Here is an 18631-nt window from a genome sequence, read left to right on the forward strand (position 1 = left end):
TGCGAAATACAGTACCTGTCTTTTTGCCCTAAGCTCCCTCTGGCTACCAAAGTAGAGAAGTATTTTCAAGCCCGGGCACCAGCGTTTCAATTCCAGTTCCCATTTCAATATGTTACAGCTCCGTACAACAACAAGGTGAGGGCCCCAGTTACCTATAGGAGGGGAAACAGCAGTTAACTATAGGAAGAGACTCCTGAGAATTCATGTGGTTTATACTCTCCCCTGATTTTTTTAAGTGCGGTGCACTAAATTCATCGTTAAAAGTGAGATCCAGTAACAACAGAGTATTTTAATGACTAATCTATACTTTACTATTCATTAGACACAAAGGAAGTACCCTTTGTGCATCTATTATCTATTTTTCCCCTCAACTACATCAACTGCTTGAACAAGAGATACTACTCCCAAGCTACCACCTTTGCTTTACTTATGTCCTTAAAACGTCCTCAGTACACCACCACAATAAGTAATATCTGAGATGATATGCAAAACACACTTCTTTAAGGGTTCATATTTACTCCTTCAGTTTAACTATTTGTGGCCATTTGGTCATTACACAATTTTTTAAGGCTTTTTTATATCAGTGAGCTAGGCTTCAGATGAATTTTGCCACTCAGAAGGTAACAGCAGATTGCTCAAACAATGTAGTTGATAGGAAGACACCCCTATGCCACACAATCTAAGACAGTTTTTCTGACATAATCTTACTCTGTGCATTATCTAAAGTCTGATACGGTTCAGCAGAAATAAAATGACCCTAGGCTACAATCCACAAAAACAATGTTGGCGCAGTACCTGTCTAGAATTGTTGGACAAATAAACTTACCTTCATTACAAGCCAAGTGGGCAAAAAAGGCAATAATTTGTACTGTTTTTCCAAGCCCAGCTTCATCTGCCAGAATGCCATTGAGATTCTTCCTGTAAAGCTTTGCTAGCCAGTCCAGCCCAATCTTTTGATATTCTCTGAGAGGCCCATACAGCAGCGATGGAGTATTGTATTTTATCTGTAATGTGAATAATTTCATACTTTTTTTCCCCAAGTTAAATTCACAGAGCATGCCACAAAACACAACCATTCTATAGTTAAATAACTAGAAAATATTTAATATGATTTGTTGCTAAAATCTGCAAAATCATGTAAAAGTGAGCATACACAGTAGCAGAAAACAGGGAGTCTTACCGCTGTTGTTATCCTGGAGCTGCCTTTAGGTAACAGCATTTCTGCTGCAGCAGCAACTTCTGCTATGTCTCGCATATGCTTCTTTGGAGGACTTGATCTGTCTATACCCTTGTACTGGTCAATGCTGAGGAGGGAGTCTATGAGGACAACTTCTTTCTGAGGACTTTCCCTATCAGAGATATGGTCTTCTATTTCTATGGGAAAACAATTACATTAGCATTTGTAATAAACTTCAGTAGCGGATACACAAATGAGTTGAGATGGCTAGAATTCAGACAGGGGTCTAAAAGGAGGCAGCTAAGTTAAAAAAAATCTGTGATTTTCAGGCTTGTCAAGCTAACACAAAAATAGCCTAAGCTCAGGATCATGTACATGTTCTGGATGTTCACACTTTGAAAGCTAACATGACCATTAGCTTTTCACAGTTTCTAGGGAGGTCCTCTCATACTACTTGAAACCTATCTTCAAACATGTAATTCTATCATCATGTTAGTACAGAACAGATGGCAACTGTGTAATAACAGCTAGCTATGAAAGCGTACTGTTTAATTCAGTGTAGAGAGGCTCTTCTACAGCTCACTATTGCTCCTGAGCATTTTACACATCTTGACTTTAAGACAGACAAATGCTACCCTCTTTTCCTAAACTGAGAAATTAAAAAGAAAGGAAGAAATTCTTCAAAGAGCACTGAGTAATAATTAATAATTAAAATCTGTAATATTTAGTAATAAGAGGAACAAATGCAATTTTTCTAATGACCATTCCAAATGCTTAGCAAGTAAGCCACTGCACTTTCCATTCATTCCTGTATATAACATTCTTCTTCACTTAAAACTAAAAAACATTTTAAATGTGATTCACTCAGTTCTTGTTTTCCCTTAGTATAAAATGCCTTTTAATAGAGACCTGAAGAGCCAATCAACTTATTTGACCTTGCAAGTCAGCACTTCTTCTAAACAATAAGTAACTTACCTTCCTCACTGCTATCCTCTTCACTGTCAGGCTTTGGCTGGGGCCAGTGAAAACTTTCTGCAAAGGCACCTTCATACATCTTTAGTAAATCTTCCAAAGGCAATTCAGCTGAAGGTCATTAAAAGATTAAGTTTAAAAATATGAAATCTGGGAACAAGCAGTACCATTGTCTTTAATCACATTACATTCTTCACAATTGTATAAAGCCAGTTCTCTAATCAGAAGTCAATGGAAGAGGTAATTATTAGGCAGATTATGGCAATATTTATTTAATGACCTTGATTACAGAGAACACTTTGCAATACACCAAGCCGTCTGCTCACCCAGCTTGCTTTTTGCTGTATTATAAACCCACCATACAAACTGACAGTAAACCAGGAAGTAGGGGGACCAAATCCAGCCAAGTGGCCACTCAAGACTTCAAAGTTCCAAAATGGAGCTGTACCTCAACCCTGCTAAAGAGTATCTCCCTGATTCCTTGCCTGATGTGTTGAAGCAAAAATGTGCTTCATGACTGGCAGTGGCAAATCAATCAGGAAACATCCTCATTAGGAACTTGGCTGACTGGCCAAGAGTTATAATATCTCCAACTGGCCAGCTGGCTGCAGCCACTAAGCTGCCAAACAGACCAAACAAGCTGATTTGGATACTGCATATTAATCACCAGACAGACTTTGCTTAATGGGAAGCTTGCCTCTAAAAATCAGCAAGTTTTTTGCCATGATAAGTGAAGTGATCCCCATGGGATACTTTGCATACATCAAGCTCAGCACAGCAGTTGCTATGTTGCTAATGAAAGTGAGTTGCTGCCAGAGCATTGTTCCTAAAAGCCCCTTATGTCCAAGTATTTATACGCCCACCCCCAAGACTGGCATTTCAGGGCCCTTTCAGACCTATCAGGTGGGTCACAAATCCCTTCTGAGATACTCAAGACAGTTGATGGTAAAACATTCATGTTCAATCTGATGCTCAAGTGGTGTTAAGTATTTATCATGCCCTCCTAGAATTTAGGTTGAGAGCTTTTGGTCTGAGGTTTTAAAGAGATGCAGTGCTTCAATAGAGGAATACTTCTTCTCAAGCCACCTTGTCTGATAACTAGGTAAGTATACGGACTGCTTTATAAAGTACATCATATATGTCCATCATCTTCCCATAAACTAACTGCTACAGCTTTCCAAAAGGGAAAACATATGACTGAACATCTGAATGCATTCAACTTCCCATCTATAACCCTATTCACAAATATAACTGCTGCGTGTTCTCACTTGTTCTTTCAGAACCTACCACAGAGGAGCATCAAGCTACATGCCTACCTTCTTTGGCTAGATTAGACAACTCAGTTTGATGGTTTATGTTTCCTTCTTTAGCTTCTTGTTCTTCAATTGTTTCTTCTTCATCTTCAACTAAAATAAAAACAAAAGCTAACTTACACAATAATTCAGGAAGTATGTAGTTTTACACACATGCAGTGTACTAGCATACAACAGTATCTGTGAGTTAGCAGGATTCATAAAAAATATATATATATAAAATATAAAAATAAAAATTATTTTCAAACTTTCACTGAAGCTCTGTTAAGTAAAATTGCCTATGAAATTGCCTATCTAATCTAAGAAATGGATGAAGGTTGGTATTTCGTTTATGAAAAGCAGTAATAGACCAAAACCCTGTGCGTTTAGGGTTTTAATATACAACAAGTATTACACTATAGGTGGACAATTTTGAAAAGTGACTTACCTTCCTCATCAGTCAAAGACATGCTTGCCTTTCTTTTCCTTCCAGATGATGAGCCCTGACATCAAATAATGAGAATATTTAAAATCGAAAAACAAATTTAGGGAGGCTTTTTGTTTGGTTTTTTTAAAGAAAGCAAAAAAGTGCCTTGCAATCACAACAGCACTTGTTAATAGATACTTAACACCTATTAGTACTTTCCTGGTCATACAAAAGCAAACACTGCTTCTGTACTGAAGGTAGCATGCAGTCAGCCACTCCAAGTGTTTGTGATTCAAATTGCTCAGGTCCAGCTGCAGCACAAAGCCATAGTACACTCCTTCCCTTAGAAACATTATGGAGGCACAAAACCTTTTACTCAGGTTGAACTGAGGACTCAATTTTCTCTCACCAATAAAAAAGAGATATGGCACAGGCCTACAATTGTTCAGTCTCAGCTGTCTAGCCATGGTTTAGTCTCTGCAAATTAACACTCAGACAGTGCTAGGCCACAGTTTGGCTGATAACACATGGTAAAGCTTGTTCCTAACAAGAAATTCAGATGCAGGCATTCTGCTTGGTGAAAGGGGAGCATTTCAGTATGTGGGCACCAGCTGTGCCATGCCAGATGGCTCAGGGTCTCAAAACAATCCCTCATCCATTTTTCTCCAATTGCACACATGCAGCCAAGAAGTCTTAGCATGCATTTTGCCCAGGACAAAAGACAGAAAGTTCATTCAGTTTGACCAATTCTGTAACATACACCTACATCTCTCAGCAGGTAAATCACCACTGAACAGATGAAAACACACTTTCATAACCCACAAAGTATAACCCTGGTTACAGTAGATAAAACTCCTGGCCAAATGAAGTCTGGCAATCAATTTGTACATCTTTTTGGTCTTGCAACCTTAGAATGAATGATTCAAAGCCACTGAGTAGGTAGGAATTCTTCCTTTAAAAGACACACGTCAATCACAATCCACTTCCCCATTAAAAGTTGTGGTTTATAAACAGAAAAAAACTGTATTTGTTCTTGTGACTATATGTTCAGTTGTCAGTAACTATACAGAAAGCTGCCTGTCATCACCATGTATTTGAGGAAAACATACCATATTTATCAAGAATTTTCACATAGCTAATCATATTTAAACGAATTTGATGTTTTTAAGGAACAGAAGACTTACCATTTCACTTTCTTTTTCCAGTAAAAGGTCTTCTGCAGTTCTTGTATCCCTACCTGGAAAATTATTATACTTGATGTATGCATTAGTCACTTAGCAATTTTATGTTTCTTTGTGAACTTTTAAATGCATTCAACATAAAATGTAAGAGATGTTAATAAAATCTAGCAGAAAACCATAAATATGTGCTCATAGTTCAGATCTGTTCACAACCTATTATTAGCATCTCACAATTCTATCACCAACAAGATGAAACTCCACTGAGTGAAATTCCGTAAAACAACAGCATCAGATTTAATACAGGATTTCTTATGAAATGGAATACAATTACCTTTCCTTGAAATTCTCTTTAAATTCAGAGCTTTTTTCCTTTTCTCTTGAAATTCAATTTGCAGTTTTATTTCAACCACCTGAAATGTAAAACAAGTCTAATAAACCACTTACATTTTATAAATCAATTGCCAAAGATGGAAAGAAACCCCCGTAATACTTGCACAAGTATTAATAAGTATTAATTTTACCTGTTCAATGTTAGACCAGAAGTATTCTATTTCTCTAGCAATTGATGCAGCAATTCGCCTTAGCTTGTTTTGTTCTTCCCTTTTAGCTCGCTCTTCATTAAGTTTCTTTTCTTCATGATACCGAGCCACAGTTCTTACCATCTGAAATAGCATGAGATACACTGAATTAGGTTACCTCAAAATACACATCATTGCTTTTCTTGAGGTTATAATGGTTATCAGCAGTCAGATTCTGACTATAGCTTTACACACAACCTCTTACCTCCAATATTTCTAATTCCTACTACACCAGTAAAACAACAAACAGAAAACTCAATGGGAAAAAGAAAATACAAGAACTATAACTAAACAATCTAGTAGGAAACTCTTATTTCACTGTTCTCAATAAAAAACAGGAAAAAATCTATGAAATTAGCAGCAAACTTAAAAGAAAACTTTTTTTGAGACAGCACATATGAAGTCATAGAAATCACACCACAAAATGTCAGAGACCAAAAGGCAAAATGTGTTCAAAAGGAGTGTACATACATTAATGAAAGATTTAGTCAATGGCTGTTAAAGACTGACTTGACTGCAACCTTTAGCTCGGAAGGTCCTAAAACATTGACTTCCAGATGTATGAAGCATACTGCCAGAGGAAGCATCACTTCATATTTGCCCTTCTTGTTTCTCCTGTTCTTAAAAAGCTACCATTGGCCACAAATGGAACAAGTGCTTCAAATCCAGATTTAAATTATATTCAAAATGCACATCTTCATTTTACAAAATGATGCACCTATTTCAATACTTTGCTTCTAGGGAAGGGGGTTCTGAGTTTCAATCGTTGTAGAATATAAAAAACAGCATAGTAATTTAAACTGATGACCTTCAGTTGCTCTCTTCATTATATTAAACTGGTCATAAATGTACCAAAAGAAGATGCAACATTGCTGGAATCCGTAGAAACCTCTTGCTTATTGTAAATAAATCGATTTTATATATTTCATCTCACACCACCACAATTTCCATTCCATCACTGACTTAATTATCCTCTCTGTGCTGATCTCTAGGGGAAGAGTTACAGAAACAGTTCTCCATCACATTTCAACTGCTGTTTCTGAGATTAAGAAAGAATTAAGACAACCACACCAAGAGAAGCTGCTTACAAAATTCTGTGTTTACTCTTCATGGGAAGGGAATAACTGATTTGTGAGATAAGACACAATAGCTGTACTTTAAATATGACACAGTCAAAATATCGACTGGGTCCCCTAAACAAGCTGTTTGATTTCCAGAGGAATAAAATCCACAAAATCCAAAGCTATTAATTCCATCCACAACCAATAAAATTATCTAGCCTGTTTCAAATGCTAGAATATCCAAAGCTGACAACACGACTTCTCACATAAGTTAAAAATCAGTGCCTTGTATTTCCATCACTTCTATCTGCAGAAAAAGATGGTTTAAACAGCTTTGCTACCAAGCTGAGTGACACCAAGACTGACTGTTCTGAGTCGAAAAACGTTTTTCAAGTACCTTTTTAGCAGTTGCCATCTTCCACTTTCTCTCTTGGGCAAAATCAGTTGCCATCCACTGCATTTCTTCCAGCAAATAATCCCAGTGAGATTTTGGTCTTGGAGCCTCTTGGAGTTTAGGCAGTCGCCTGGGGGACCATAAACCTTCCTTTCTCAGTTCTGCTATTCGCTGATGGATTTGATTTTCCTTAGAAAGAAGTACTTGTAGTTACAATGAAGCTACAGAATGCACTTAAAACAGTAGCTGAACAAATAATTGCTTGCACTTCATCAAAATAAGTGAAAACAGAAAAAGGTGGAACAGTATGAACAGCGTGACACATGCGTTACAAATATCAAGTCTGAACGCTACATCAACAAAAAAAATGCCGGACTAAATTCAACCTAAACATAAAGAGAATCACAGTACTTCAACCTGTATTACAAGAGGTACTTTGTTAAATAACAGGATAAAAAAGGTTCACTGGCAGCAAAAAAAACAACCCAAGTTACAAGACAGATGCAAACTGCAATCAACTAATCCCTTTTTTTCATAAAATGAAATTGCAGATGTATTTATCCACAGAAGACAAATATATTTTCATTATTAATACTGCTGGATTTTGTGAAAACACAAGCTCTCTATAATGCTTCTGTTAAATAAGCAAAACACCTTCGGTTAGCTATAAAAAAAAGTGAGGTTGCAGTCACCTTGAGTGACTAGACAGAATCAACATAATAGAAATAGAAAGAACACAACAGTACGAAGACCAGTAAGTCTTCAACTTCTCTGACTGCCCATAAAAGCAAACCTCAGTATGTAAAACAGACAGAAAAAAAAAACCAAAGCCAAAACCAAACACCCAATCCCCTTAAAAATCAGCCCATTTTCATAACTCAAACACATCGCTCATGTTAATTGTTATCTGTGTGTTAACTGCTCGTAAGTTTCAGGGAAAATCAAAAATCTTACCAGCTTTACTTGCTCAGCAAGCTTGTCTTGAGAATTGTCCTGTGCTATTACTGCTGCATTCTGAGCTGGACTTTGTGTTTTAGGTGCTGCTGCTACTGCTAAGCCTGGGGGTTTTGATGCAATAGGAGACAGGGACTTGTTAGTTGCTGGAGAGCTCCTGTTTGTTTGTACTGGATATGTAGAAGGCGGTGTTGTGCCTGAGATAGTTGCTGGCACAACAGATGAGGTAGGTGGTAGTGTGTTTGCTGTAAGACGCTGAGAAGTCTGGGCAGGATCTACAGATGGTCGTGTCAGAGTCACAGTCTGCCCAAGAAACACATTTGTTAGTGCTAAGTTCAGGCTTCAATACTGTCTTAGTCTACACTACAATAAACATAATGAGGTCTTTAATAAAAAATGTACACCTGCATTTTTATAAGGAAAGGACTTAAGTGTCCAGTGGAATTAAAAAAACCTAGTTTTTCATGTATTTCCAGAAAGATAACGTTCTTGGATATTACTGGGCACTGAAACAAACATTTTCGCCCCAATAAAGTTCACATACCTGTTGCTGTATTGTAGCTTGTGGCTGTGATACTTGGTTTGGTGCTTGTCCTTGCACATGGATTGTTGGTGGCAGCACCTGCTGTTGAAGTGGTGCTGGAAGTGGAGCAGAAGTCAGAGGTACACTTTGAGACTGGATCTTCACCTGAATCTGAGGCTGAGCTGGAGATTCCACTATCTGCGGCTGCTGCTGTGACAACTGCAGAGCAGCTGGAAGAGATGTCATGGGGACGTTTGCAGGTTGCAGTCTGCCTGGCAGCTGTGGTGGAGGTGTATGCAGACTGGCTGCATTCTGCACAGGAGGGCCTTTAGATGGGTCATACTGCTGTTGACTCTGTTTCTGTCCAGTCAGCTGTACAGTCTGAGGGGTGGGAGGCATTCCACCTACAAAGCAAGAGGAAACATAGCACAAATGAAATGAAGACATCCAATGCTCTTAACTGATACAATGAGGAAACCAACCGCAGATAGACTAATTTGTTACTTACTTTGTCACAAAACACCATCACTTGAAAATACCACATCACAATCACAAAATAAATCACCATTACAATAAACAACAAAATATTTCATGCATAGGACTGCAACTAAAATATGGAGCATGGCAACTATAGAAAAAAAAACACCATGTCATTATGCGTCTTCTGAATTTCTTATAGTAAAAAGAAAAGAAAAGAAAAGGACTGGTGAGCTACTGGAATTCAACCTAAAAAACTAGTTTTGGGTCGAAATACTTAGTTCTCAGTACATTCATTCTAACACATATTCTAAAGGTTGGCACAACTAATGAATAAAAATTTGTCATGATGTTGCAAATTAGGAGGTTTCCTTTTCATAAATCATTGGTTCAGTTCCAGAATTCTCAAATTAACCATTTTGCATCAGCACCTGTGACGTTTTTCCATGCCCACATGCACCTCTGGAGCCCGTCACTCAGCTCCATAAACAAACCAGGCATTGCATACCAAGTATTAATTTACATGGAGAAGTGTGTGGTGGGACTAGGATCTTGGCAGGCCAGAAGCCCAAGTTTCTAGTCCCATCACTAACATCTCCTTGTTAAATTAATGTGCAATTGGCATGTGGTGACACAGTACCTTGTGCCGTTGGCATTAGCTGTTGAAGAGGAACTCCTGAAGCCACACCCGGGTGCTGAAAAACCATCCCATGACGGCCCACTTCAATTCGTGGTCTCTTAGACGAATCTGTGATATTCAAATTCCATTTATGGCACGGTATAATGGAATGGGTTCAGTTTTACACAGCAAACTACTACACATGATTCCAACATCAGCTCAGAAAGCTACGACTACTATACATGTGTAGCATTTATGAAGAACATGCTCCAAGGGCAGAGTCCCTCTAACATCAAGTTGGCCATCTCCAATCTTCTTAGCCAGAACAATCAACCTAACAATGTCTCCATGCCTGCCAAATCCAGTCCTATTTATTGTGAGTGGAGCACACTCTTCACACAGCACCATTCACAATAGATAGTCCTAAGGATTTGGCAATTCCCAAGGTGAAGCAAAACTGTATTTCAAGGGTTACAGAACAGTAGGCTCCATTCACTGTTTGGGAAAAAGAGAACCAAAGTGTAATTCTGTCCGTGGAACATACCTGCTGCTGCAAGTGCCTGCTGTCTCTTAAAAGCTTCAATTTCTATGGTGTTCACAGTCCCCGTTACTGGAGTCCCTGTATGCGTTTGCTATTGGAAAAAGAAAACAAATCACAAAAGTTCAATCTGTAGACAGTCTAACACCAAGATGTAATTTACAGAGCTAGAGGCCAGCACAGAACAAGTCCTTCAGAATAGCTGTATGATAAAGAAAACAAGACTCATTCAATACCTGCTCTAAAGTTTCAGATGTCCATAATGCACAGTCTTTGTTAAGTTTAAATTTTAAAACAATAATTAAATTGATGATGATATTGAGATGCAACAGAAATCACCAAGTTGATTCATCAAGTTGGAGTTTAGCTTCAGCAAGATTACACAGTGCATGAAAACTTTCTAATTACTACATTTAATATTGGCTATGATGGTAGAGAATACATCTCAGATAAGCCTTTCAGCATCAAACTCTGATGGCAGCCTCATGTACAGGATTATTGAAGCAAACAAATTTGGGTATATGACAATTCCCATACTCTTGGGTCCTCAGCACAACTGTTAAGTACCTACTAACACCCATCAGTGTCTGTGAAGCCCAATTCCTTTCAGTGAGTTTCCAAGTCATAATTTTAAATTCTCTTTTATAGTTGGCCATGCTATACCAAATATTCTACTATAAAACTTAATACAAAAAAATAAGGGCTATCCCAAGAATGGTCTTAAGAGATTATAGCCAAAAAGGCAAACGGGGACTTTATGTATGGCACCCTCTATGCCTTAAATAATGAGCTAATTTAGCACTCAAATTCTCAAAGTGTAATTTTCTGATGGTGAGAGCCTTTGCCATATTGATATATTGCACAGGCTTGCAAATGTTGTGAAGATTTATTATGACAACATAGCAGAGACAGCAATTTCCCAAAAGAATTTTCTAGTTTATTCACAAGTCTTTTCTTCTCTGATTTTTAACAGAAATTCTACCAATGTAAACTAAACACCAGTCTCTGTTGAAATAAACCATAGCAATCACAACCCTGCATCTTCAATGCTTCATCAAACACTATTAATAAACACAGCCAACATCACCTTAAAATCAGTGGGTTTCAAACACTCCTTTTGGGGCTGAATATACCTCATGCCACTCAGATTCTATCAATAGCTATGAATTAATAACATCTACTCTCTTTGCTGCTGGTAGGGTGTTTTCAGCCACTCTAGCGATACAGCTATAGCCTTAAGACATGAATTTCGCATTTAAGAATGACTCATATTCATCCCTAATGGTCATGGTTCACTGTCATTTCACACCCAACATAGATTAAGTTTTCAAAGGCTTGTCTTCTCACAAGGCAGACATGCAGCAAGCTTCAAATCCAACAGCCAGTGTCTGGCAAAGCATCATACGCATTGAATTTTCAGTATCAGTCACAAAGACTTAACTTTGTACAATGCTACTGAATTAACAAATTCAGCTTGTCCTGTTTGCATCAAATACTTTCCGGGACACAAGTTTAAGAAAGTATTTCCTCCAAACTCTGTTTCAAATGCCATTTATTCGCACTCTTAGCCTGGATGATTACATACAGCTTCAGGCTGCATCTCTAGTGTAGGACTTCTGACTGACATTTCCTAAGAGTATGCCTCCCAGCTGTCTGCATTATCATAGTGTAATTTAGGCCAGACACTTCAAAGAGCAAAGATGTTATGCCTTTCTAATTTGCAGCCACATACCATTAATGTTAGACTAAAACTGTCCTAACTTTAATTAAAGTAATGTCGTTCTCTGGAGGTCATGATTATTATGCAGCACGCCCACAATAATCATTCTGAGTGCTGCACTTACGCACCAAAATTTGAATGATGATGCTGATCAGGACACATTGCTTCTCTATAAACAGTCACAAAGAGAAAGGCTGACGGAAAGAGATGCTACTTTTTGTTAACCGTTTGTGCTAAAAGGTATTATCACTGTTACAGAGTTTTGTGGGTTTTCAGCATGTAGCTGCTAGTTTCTCTGAAATGGGTCTGAAATGGTATAATACTTTCAAAGGCATTTCATCATAGCTGTAGCTTGATGATAATCCTAATCACTGTAATAAATAACCTGATACAATATTACATATTTTAAACAGCTTAGACGAAGCCTGACTACCTAAGGACACTTCCAAGACATATCAGTACTGACCACAACGAAAAGCTCTCAGTGCAAGCCCCTTTACTATGCCACTCATTTGTAAAGCATCACAGTGAACATCCCATTTGTTACACATGGAATACAACCCATTTTGCATCTCATTTAACTCTCTGTTTTCCAAAACCTAGATAAAGGCAGTATAGACTGTACAGATTCCATGGTACAGCAGAATAACTCACCCTGTAACACCTACTAAGTTACATATAATTGAGCTAAAAGGTAAATATTTAGTTGCAGAGGAATTGGGGTATATTATTTCTCAGGGTGTCTGGTAAGAGTTGAAGGTAGCTGCATAAACCCATGCTACCCTGAATTTAAAAGTTGCATCACCATTGATCCACAAAAATGTTAATTGATTTTCACATTTATTTCTTTAGTTTGTTCAGTATTCCCTTATAAAAAAAAAAAGAAAGAAAAGAAATTGTTTAAAAGTACTTATATAATAAAAATAAGCATTTCAGTATCTTCTTCCCAACATTTATGGCAGAGCTACTGGAAAGCTGTTAGATATTAAAAGACAGAGTGTCAGAAGGTTATTATTATTGTTTAAAACATTGCAGAGAAGGGAAATCCAAAACCTTCTGAGCCATACTCAAAACCTTTAACAGATAAGGGACAAAAAAAAGAAAAGAAATTAAGAAGAAATCCACAATTACAATGCCACAGACAAAAGAATCAGTATTATCGCTACGCAGAATGCACAAATGAACCAAATGCATTAGGGAAACAAAAGACAAACAAACCAAAGTGAAAACATTCAAGCTGAAAGTTAATGAAATAAGCCAGCAACCTGGAGACAAAGATTTAACTTCCTCAAGGCTTCATTAGTACTGATGCATTTGAAGATTGCAAAGGTTTCTTTGTTTTGTTTAGATGATAAGGGATGGGCTCTTGGGAAAATTCTAATTCATCTAAGAAATATCAAATCTGAATGAAGAAAAAAAATCTGGGATGAAACTACATTTTAGAACCATTGAAAAGTACCTGAAATGGTTGCTGCTGGGATGAAAAAGCAGCAGAAACATTTGGAGGAAGCTGGGTTGCTATAGCGACAGGAGTACCAGTCTGCCCATCCTTTCCTGTCACAACCTTTACCTGAGAGAAATATTTGGGGAAAACAAAAAAAAACAAAAGAAGGGAGAATCATTTTCTTTTTAAAAGTTTTTCTTCTTTTTTTTCCAACACACTCATTTTGTACTGATGGCACCTCACTGAAGAGGGGATTATAACTACACTACCATCAGTGCAGCTTGGTTTGAGCACAGCCCGTTTTTAAGAGTTCTGTCTCACTTTTAGTAGCAGAACAGAATACAGCCTTGACTATTCACAGTGACTTCTCATCACTGGAAATGCTTCTTAAATCCTTTGAATTTAACGATTGCTGCTCCTAACAGACAACAAATCAGCATGACAGACAGTTTGAACTTAAGAGAGCTCCAACATTCATTTAAGCAATGAGCACAGTCACCATTCGCTCACCCCTTGAATTCCCAAAGCAATCAACCTTTCCAGGCAAGGGATGAAGAGCATTGCTTTAGCAGAAAGTGATAAAGAGGGGGGGAAGGGGAAATAAAACAGAAGACAACAAAAAATACAAAGAAAGAACATACTCAAAAGATGTCTTTATCTTTCAAAAGGATTCATCATTTGAAAACACATAAAGACTTTTGCTGTTGCACTTTGCAATGTTCTCCAGCAGTTAGACAGACAAGTGGCTTTCACAAACAAAAGACCCATCACAAGCAAGCAGCGAAGTGAGTACAAAAACTCCAAACCCAAAAGACCGAACGTAAAGCCTCAACTGATGTAAACTACAGTAGTGCCACTGACTTCAATGAACCTAGACAATTTACACCCGCTAAAGAGCTCTCAGTTAAAAATACCTGGTTTTTCAGCTGACAAACACACAACCCAAAAAGAACACCTAAACTGTTTGACAAAATACAAACCAGGTGAAAACAAAAAATATCCATTGCCAATAAATCACAGTAACAGGCTACAGAGAGAAATGATTCCTTCAAAATTATCAATAACAATCACAAGCAGAAATTTCCTAAACCACAAAGCAGTGAACAAATTAAACTTCAGCTGTTATACTGTTAAAATTTCCCACAAATTCCAACTGAAGATATGCTCACTAATGATTCACACCTAAGAGAGTCACCAATTTTCCCCGGAGACACTCATTTCTAACAGGTTATCTCCAAGCAGTTTGAGTTTCTCTATGTAACAGGTTTGGTTCCTTACAAACTGACATCTATATACCCATACATATTTTTACAGATTTTAAAAGGTATTTATGAGTGCCAAGTGATAGAGGCACCAGTTATATTCACCCTGTTGCAACTGCTTGCCATGTAGGCTTGCAGGTAGGCTCTGCACAAAACAAGCACTGCTCCAGAACCCGCAGGGTGTTTCGGTCAAGAGCTATACGCATGGATACAAACGTGTAGAAGCTGCACAGCATGTGTCTTTGGCAAGCTTATTTCAAGCCCTTTGCCATTAATAAACAGTGAATTCAAGTTAGCAATTTTAAACCTTTGCATAAATAACAACGTTAACTTGTTAATGTCCAATCCAGTCTGTAAGTGCTGTTTGTTTGATCAGCTAGACTGCACAGAGCTCTAAGACAGCCAAAGTAACCTGATTCATTACTATGGACCTATATACATCATGATTCACATGTTCTCTCTATGTAATTAGATTAATTCAGGTCTTTGTTGGCTACAGCAACACTGAACTTCAGTAACATCTATGGTTACAAGTCACACCACTCAAAGGTTAACCTCTTACAAGACTGCTCATTCTTTTCCGGTCTACGCAACTCTAGTAAAGTGAAATTCAGTCTACGATTCCTACTCATACTCATTCTGATAGCTTAAAACAGCTTCCACACCAATGCCATTTTTTATGTGGTGGTTTACATACTAACTAGGACAGCAAAAGCTCCTTTCACCTCCCTATCCTTTTCCTTTTAAACACATGCATCTAACAGCATGCTCAAGCCAACCCGTTTGTTCACACTACCCAGCAGAACTGCATCCTCTCAGACCAACTATTTAAAGGAAAAGTGCCGTACTTCATCAAGTACAAACGACTTTTCAGGTACTGTCACATTCTCCAGTACTCCACAATCCTGGTGCCACAACTTCATAGAATCACAGAATAGTTAGGGTTGGAAAGGACCTTAAGATCATCCAGTTCCAACCCCCCTGCCATGGGCAGGGACACCTCACACTAAACCATGCCACCCAAGACTCCGTCCAAAAAATAAGTTTAACAGATTTCTTACCTCATCATTGATGACCTCAGATTGTTCTTCCTCTTCTTCCTCCTCCAGATCCAAGTCATTTTGCCTCAGGTATGCTTGCAGTGGAACACAATGTTTCTTCTTAAAAGCCAAAAAGTCCATCATATTCCCTTGAAGATGTTGCAGGAAAAACAGCTCAATCAAACATTCCTTAAAAGTTTCCTTAAGAATTTCCATCTGTTTGTGGTGATGATCCAAACATTGTTTTCTCATTTGAGCAGTCTCTTGGTTGGCAGGAGGAATCTCTTCCAATTTTTTGGGTTGTTTTTTCACTGCCGTGTTAACCGTAGGAGTAAGAGGAAGACTCGACAGCCCTTGTGGTACAGTGGCCCGTGAAGGACTTGTGGGAGGAGGTGGTGATGTCATTCCAAATGCACTAGGTCCTCCAACCCCTGCTATCAAGCCACCAGAAGTCCTGTCATATCCAATGGGTCTACCCAGCTGCTGTCCTTGAAGCACTTGCTGCTGCTGCTGCATCAGTTGCCCTTGGATGATATTGCTGATTTGGGGGGGCAAGCTGGTCGTCGTAATATGGCCCGGGCTAGTCAAAGATTGCATGTTTGCTCCGCTAGCTACAGGGCTTTGAGGACCGAGATGATGGATGGTGCCACCAGACTGCGAATGAGGCTGTGAAAGCCTTCGTTCCCTTACCGTAGCGGGTGTTCCAGAAGATGGAAGCTGTACTTGTGCAGCAGCTCCTTGAGCAATCTGTGCAATTCCTGGTCCTTCTTGATACACAAAGTGTCCGCCATTTGAAGGACTCAAGCTGATTTGTCTCACAAGCACGCTAGCATCCACAAATCCTCTTGTGGGGCTCTGGCTGCACATTCCCAAGCCAGAGCCTGGAGTGCCTGCCCGAACACTTGGTAACGTTTGCACTGGCACAGGGTTAGGCTGTGTAGGGCTTTGAGACTGAACTTGTTGAGGCAGCGGTGAAGTGACTTGAATGTAGGAAGGAGACCCATGCTCAAACCGCCTCTGCTGAGGACTGAACTGAAAACTAGGTGATGTTGGGTTTGGAATTGGCAATGGGGTGAGTGTTATCTGCTGGTTTCCTGAAGCCACCGGTCCAACGTTCTGCAGAGTGATGTTCACATTCTGCCCAGCCACTGGACTTCGGCTCATTATAAACTGCTGTATTTGGTAACTGGGGGACTGGGGTGCAGATGGACTTGCAGAAGGTGCAAAAGAAGCTGCAGGGGACTGGGGTAGGTTTGCCTGTTGCTCTTCTCCCTCACTGCCTGTGAAGGACCTGGACCTCTGGAGCTGGCGCTGGGCATTCTGAGGGCCATTACCATGATGCATTCTCACTGCTCTAGGTGTTTCTTACAGTATACACTAAAGAAATACAACAAAAACAGAAATTTAGGGAAGGTAAAAGTATTTCTGCAACTGAAACTCTGTAGTTACTATTTAAAGAGTATCTTATTGTTAGAACTTGGCTATTCTGTCTTGGCAGTTGCTTAAATATGTACTTAACTTCTCCAAAACCCTCAGCACCACAAAGCTCACTTAAGTCCCTCACATATCTTTACCTAACAAAGAGCTATTGAAGAACTTTACAAATTATATGTTCTGTGAAACTTGAAGAATCAACAGTCTCTGGCATCAAAAGTATCTCTTTTTTGCATTCGTTATTCTAAATGTTCCAGTACTTTTAACACTTAACATAACGTTCCTGAATACGCAACAGTTGCTTAAAATGTACTATGTTTCTTCATCAATAACTAAAAATACAATTAAAATGGACACAGACTACTCAACTTTATTGCTCTAGCTAGTGAAGAAAAAGTGCACAATGAAAAATCTTCAAATGATCGAGATGTCTGAAAAAGCATTGTACTTGATATTTAAATCAGCTTTCTCCCCTTTAAAGAGATGAAAATTAATGCAAACCTGCATGTCATTTAGAATGCCATTTATTGACCCAAGCTATCCCCAAATCAAAAAACATTCTGGTTTTGTATTTCAATCGCTCACAAAAACTCCACTGATGCGAGCTGACAGGTACATTCAGTGCTGGGTGTCACATAGCAGCGGCAGAAAAAGGGAAAATGAAACGTGATTTTTGTTTGTTCAAAACCTCCCTTGTGTTTTGAAAACACGAGTTTCACTTTCGGTATTTCAGGGCAAACACACTTACAAGTACACCGCCATTCGTCTTTGCTCCTTACTCCAAGTTGGTTACAAGTGGCAACAGCACGGCTGGGAAGGGACGCGGTGCAGCGGTGACTGCCTCGCTCCTCGACTGCTGCTGCTGTGGCAGCGAACACACACAACTCCTCCGCTTCCCTCTCCTGGGCTATATGCATCTACTAGTAGTTCCATCCACGCAAGCCCTGAGGATGGAGAGATTCATTCCCTTGTCCACGTGAAAGAGTGGAAGCAGAGCAGCACTGTCACACACGTGCTAGCTAAGAGGGAAGACCCCATACATGGGTACCAGTGAGGTACCTCGGGGCGCAGCCTGCACACTGACTAACACACAGCTCCGGGCGGGCTCTGCCGCTCCTCGGATCTCGAACCTAAGCAGAGCGGGAAGGGAAAAAGAGATTCCACTCCTCACAGGCACCTTTTCCAAGAGATTTAATAACACTGCAATACTTCGCGGTATTGTGACTCTTTCACGGCACTAATATCAAATAATTAAGATTCAAATGATACCAGCTATCGCCGGTAACAAGGTCTTATTATTTTAATTACCTATACCTCGCTAACGTTTACTGCCCGAGTGAAAACACTTAATTAATTACACGCTGATAAGGAAGCGCACTGCCGGCCGCCGCCTGCCCGGGGAGCAGGGATCGCCTTTTGTGTGCCACAACTGAACTAAACGAACGGCCCGGGGCCCGCCCGGGCCCAGCGCGACGCAGCCCGGCCCAGCGCACCCGGCCCCGCCGCGAGCCGGCGCCCCAAGCTGGCGAGGGGCTTCT

At 39.4% G+C, this 18631-nt stretch overlaps 1 protein-coding gene across 18 annotated transcripts in view; it reads right to left on the reverse strand.

Moving 5' to 3' along the window:
• Window positions 1-17072, reverse strand: part of EP400 (E1A binding protein p400) — a 47543-nt gene extending 30471 nt beyond the window's left edge. For 9 of the 18 annotated variants that reach the window (XR_009745706.1, XM_061466118.1, XM_061466105.1 and 6 more), the window contains exons 1-16: window positions 15681-17072; window positions 13373-13483; window positions 10200-10287; window positions 9677-9784; window positions 8581-8963; window positions 8037-8339; window positions 7086-7271; window positions 5571-5711; window positions 5381-5459; window positions 5053-5105; window positions 3890-3944; window positions 3466-3555; window positions 2153-2260; window positions 1181-1374; window positions 827-1004; window positions 16-152 (exon numbers count right to left, since the gene is read on the reverse strand). Coding sequence is in view for 17 of the 18 variants with exons in the window: in XM_061466118.1 (XP_061322102.1) it covers window positions 16-152; window positions 827-1004; window positions 1181-1374; window positions 2153-2260; window positions 3466-3555; window positions 3890-3944; window positions 5053-5105; window positions 5381-5459; window positions 5571-5711; window positions 7086-7271; window positions 8037-8339; window positions 8581-8963; window positions 9677-9784; window positions 10200-10287; window positions 13373-13483; window positions 15681-17003 (3537 nt within the window). In the remaining variant the exon portion in view is untranslated. The remainder of the gene's footprint in view (window positions 1-15; window positions 153-826; window positions 1005-1180; window positions 1375-2152; window positions 2261-3465; window positions 3556-3889; window positions 3945-5052; window positions 5106-5380; window positions 5460-5570; window positions 5712-7085; window positions 7272-8036; window positions 8340-8580; window positions 8964-9676; window positions 9785-10199; window positions 10288-13372; window positions 13484-15680) is intronic. The other 9 variants (XM_061466113.1, XM_061466111.1, XM_061466115.1 and 6 more) reach the window with 4 other exon arrangements.
• Between the last annotated feature and the right edge of the window lie 1559 nt (window positions 17073-18631).

The sequence above is a fragment of the Pezoporus flaviventris genome, unplaced genomic scaffold (genome assembly GCF_033815535.1).
Source record: "Pezoporus flaviventris isolate CSIRO_AGI_PZ_B2104156 unplaced genomic scaffold, CSIRO_AGI_Pfla_v1 ptg000041l, whole genome shotgun sequence".
In the NCBI taxonomy this organism is placed as follows: domain Eukaryota; kingdom Metazoa; phylum Chordata; class Aves; order Psittaciformes; family Psittacidae; genus Pezoporus; species Pezoporus flaviventris.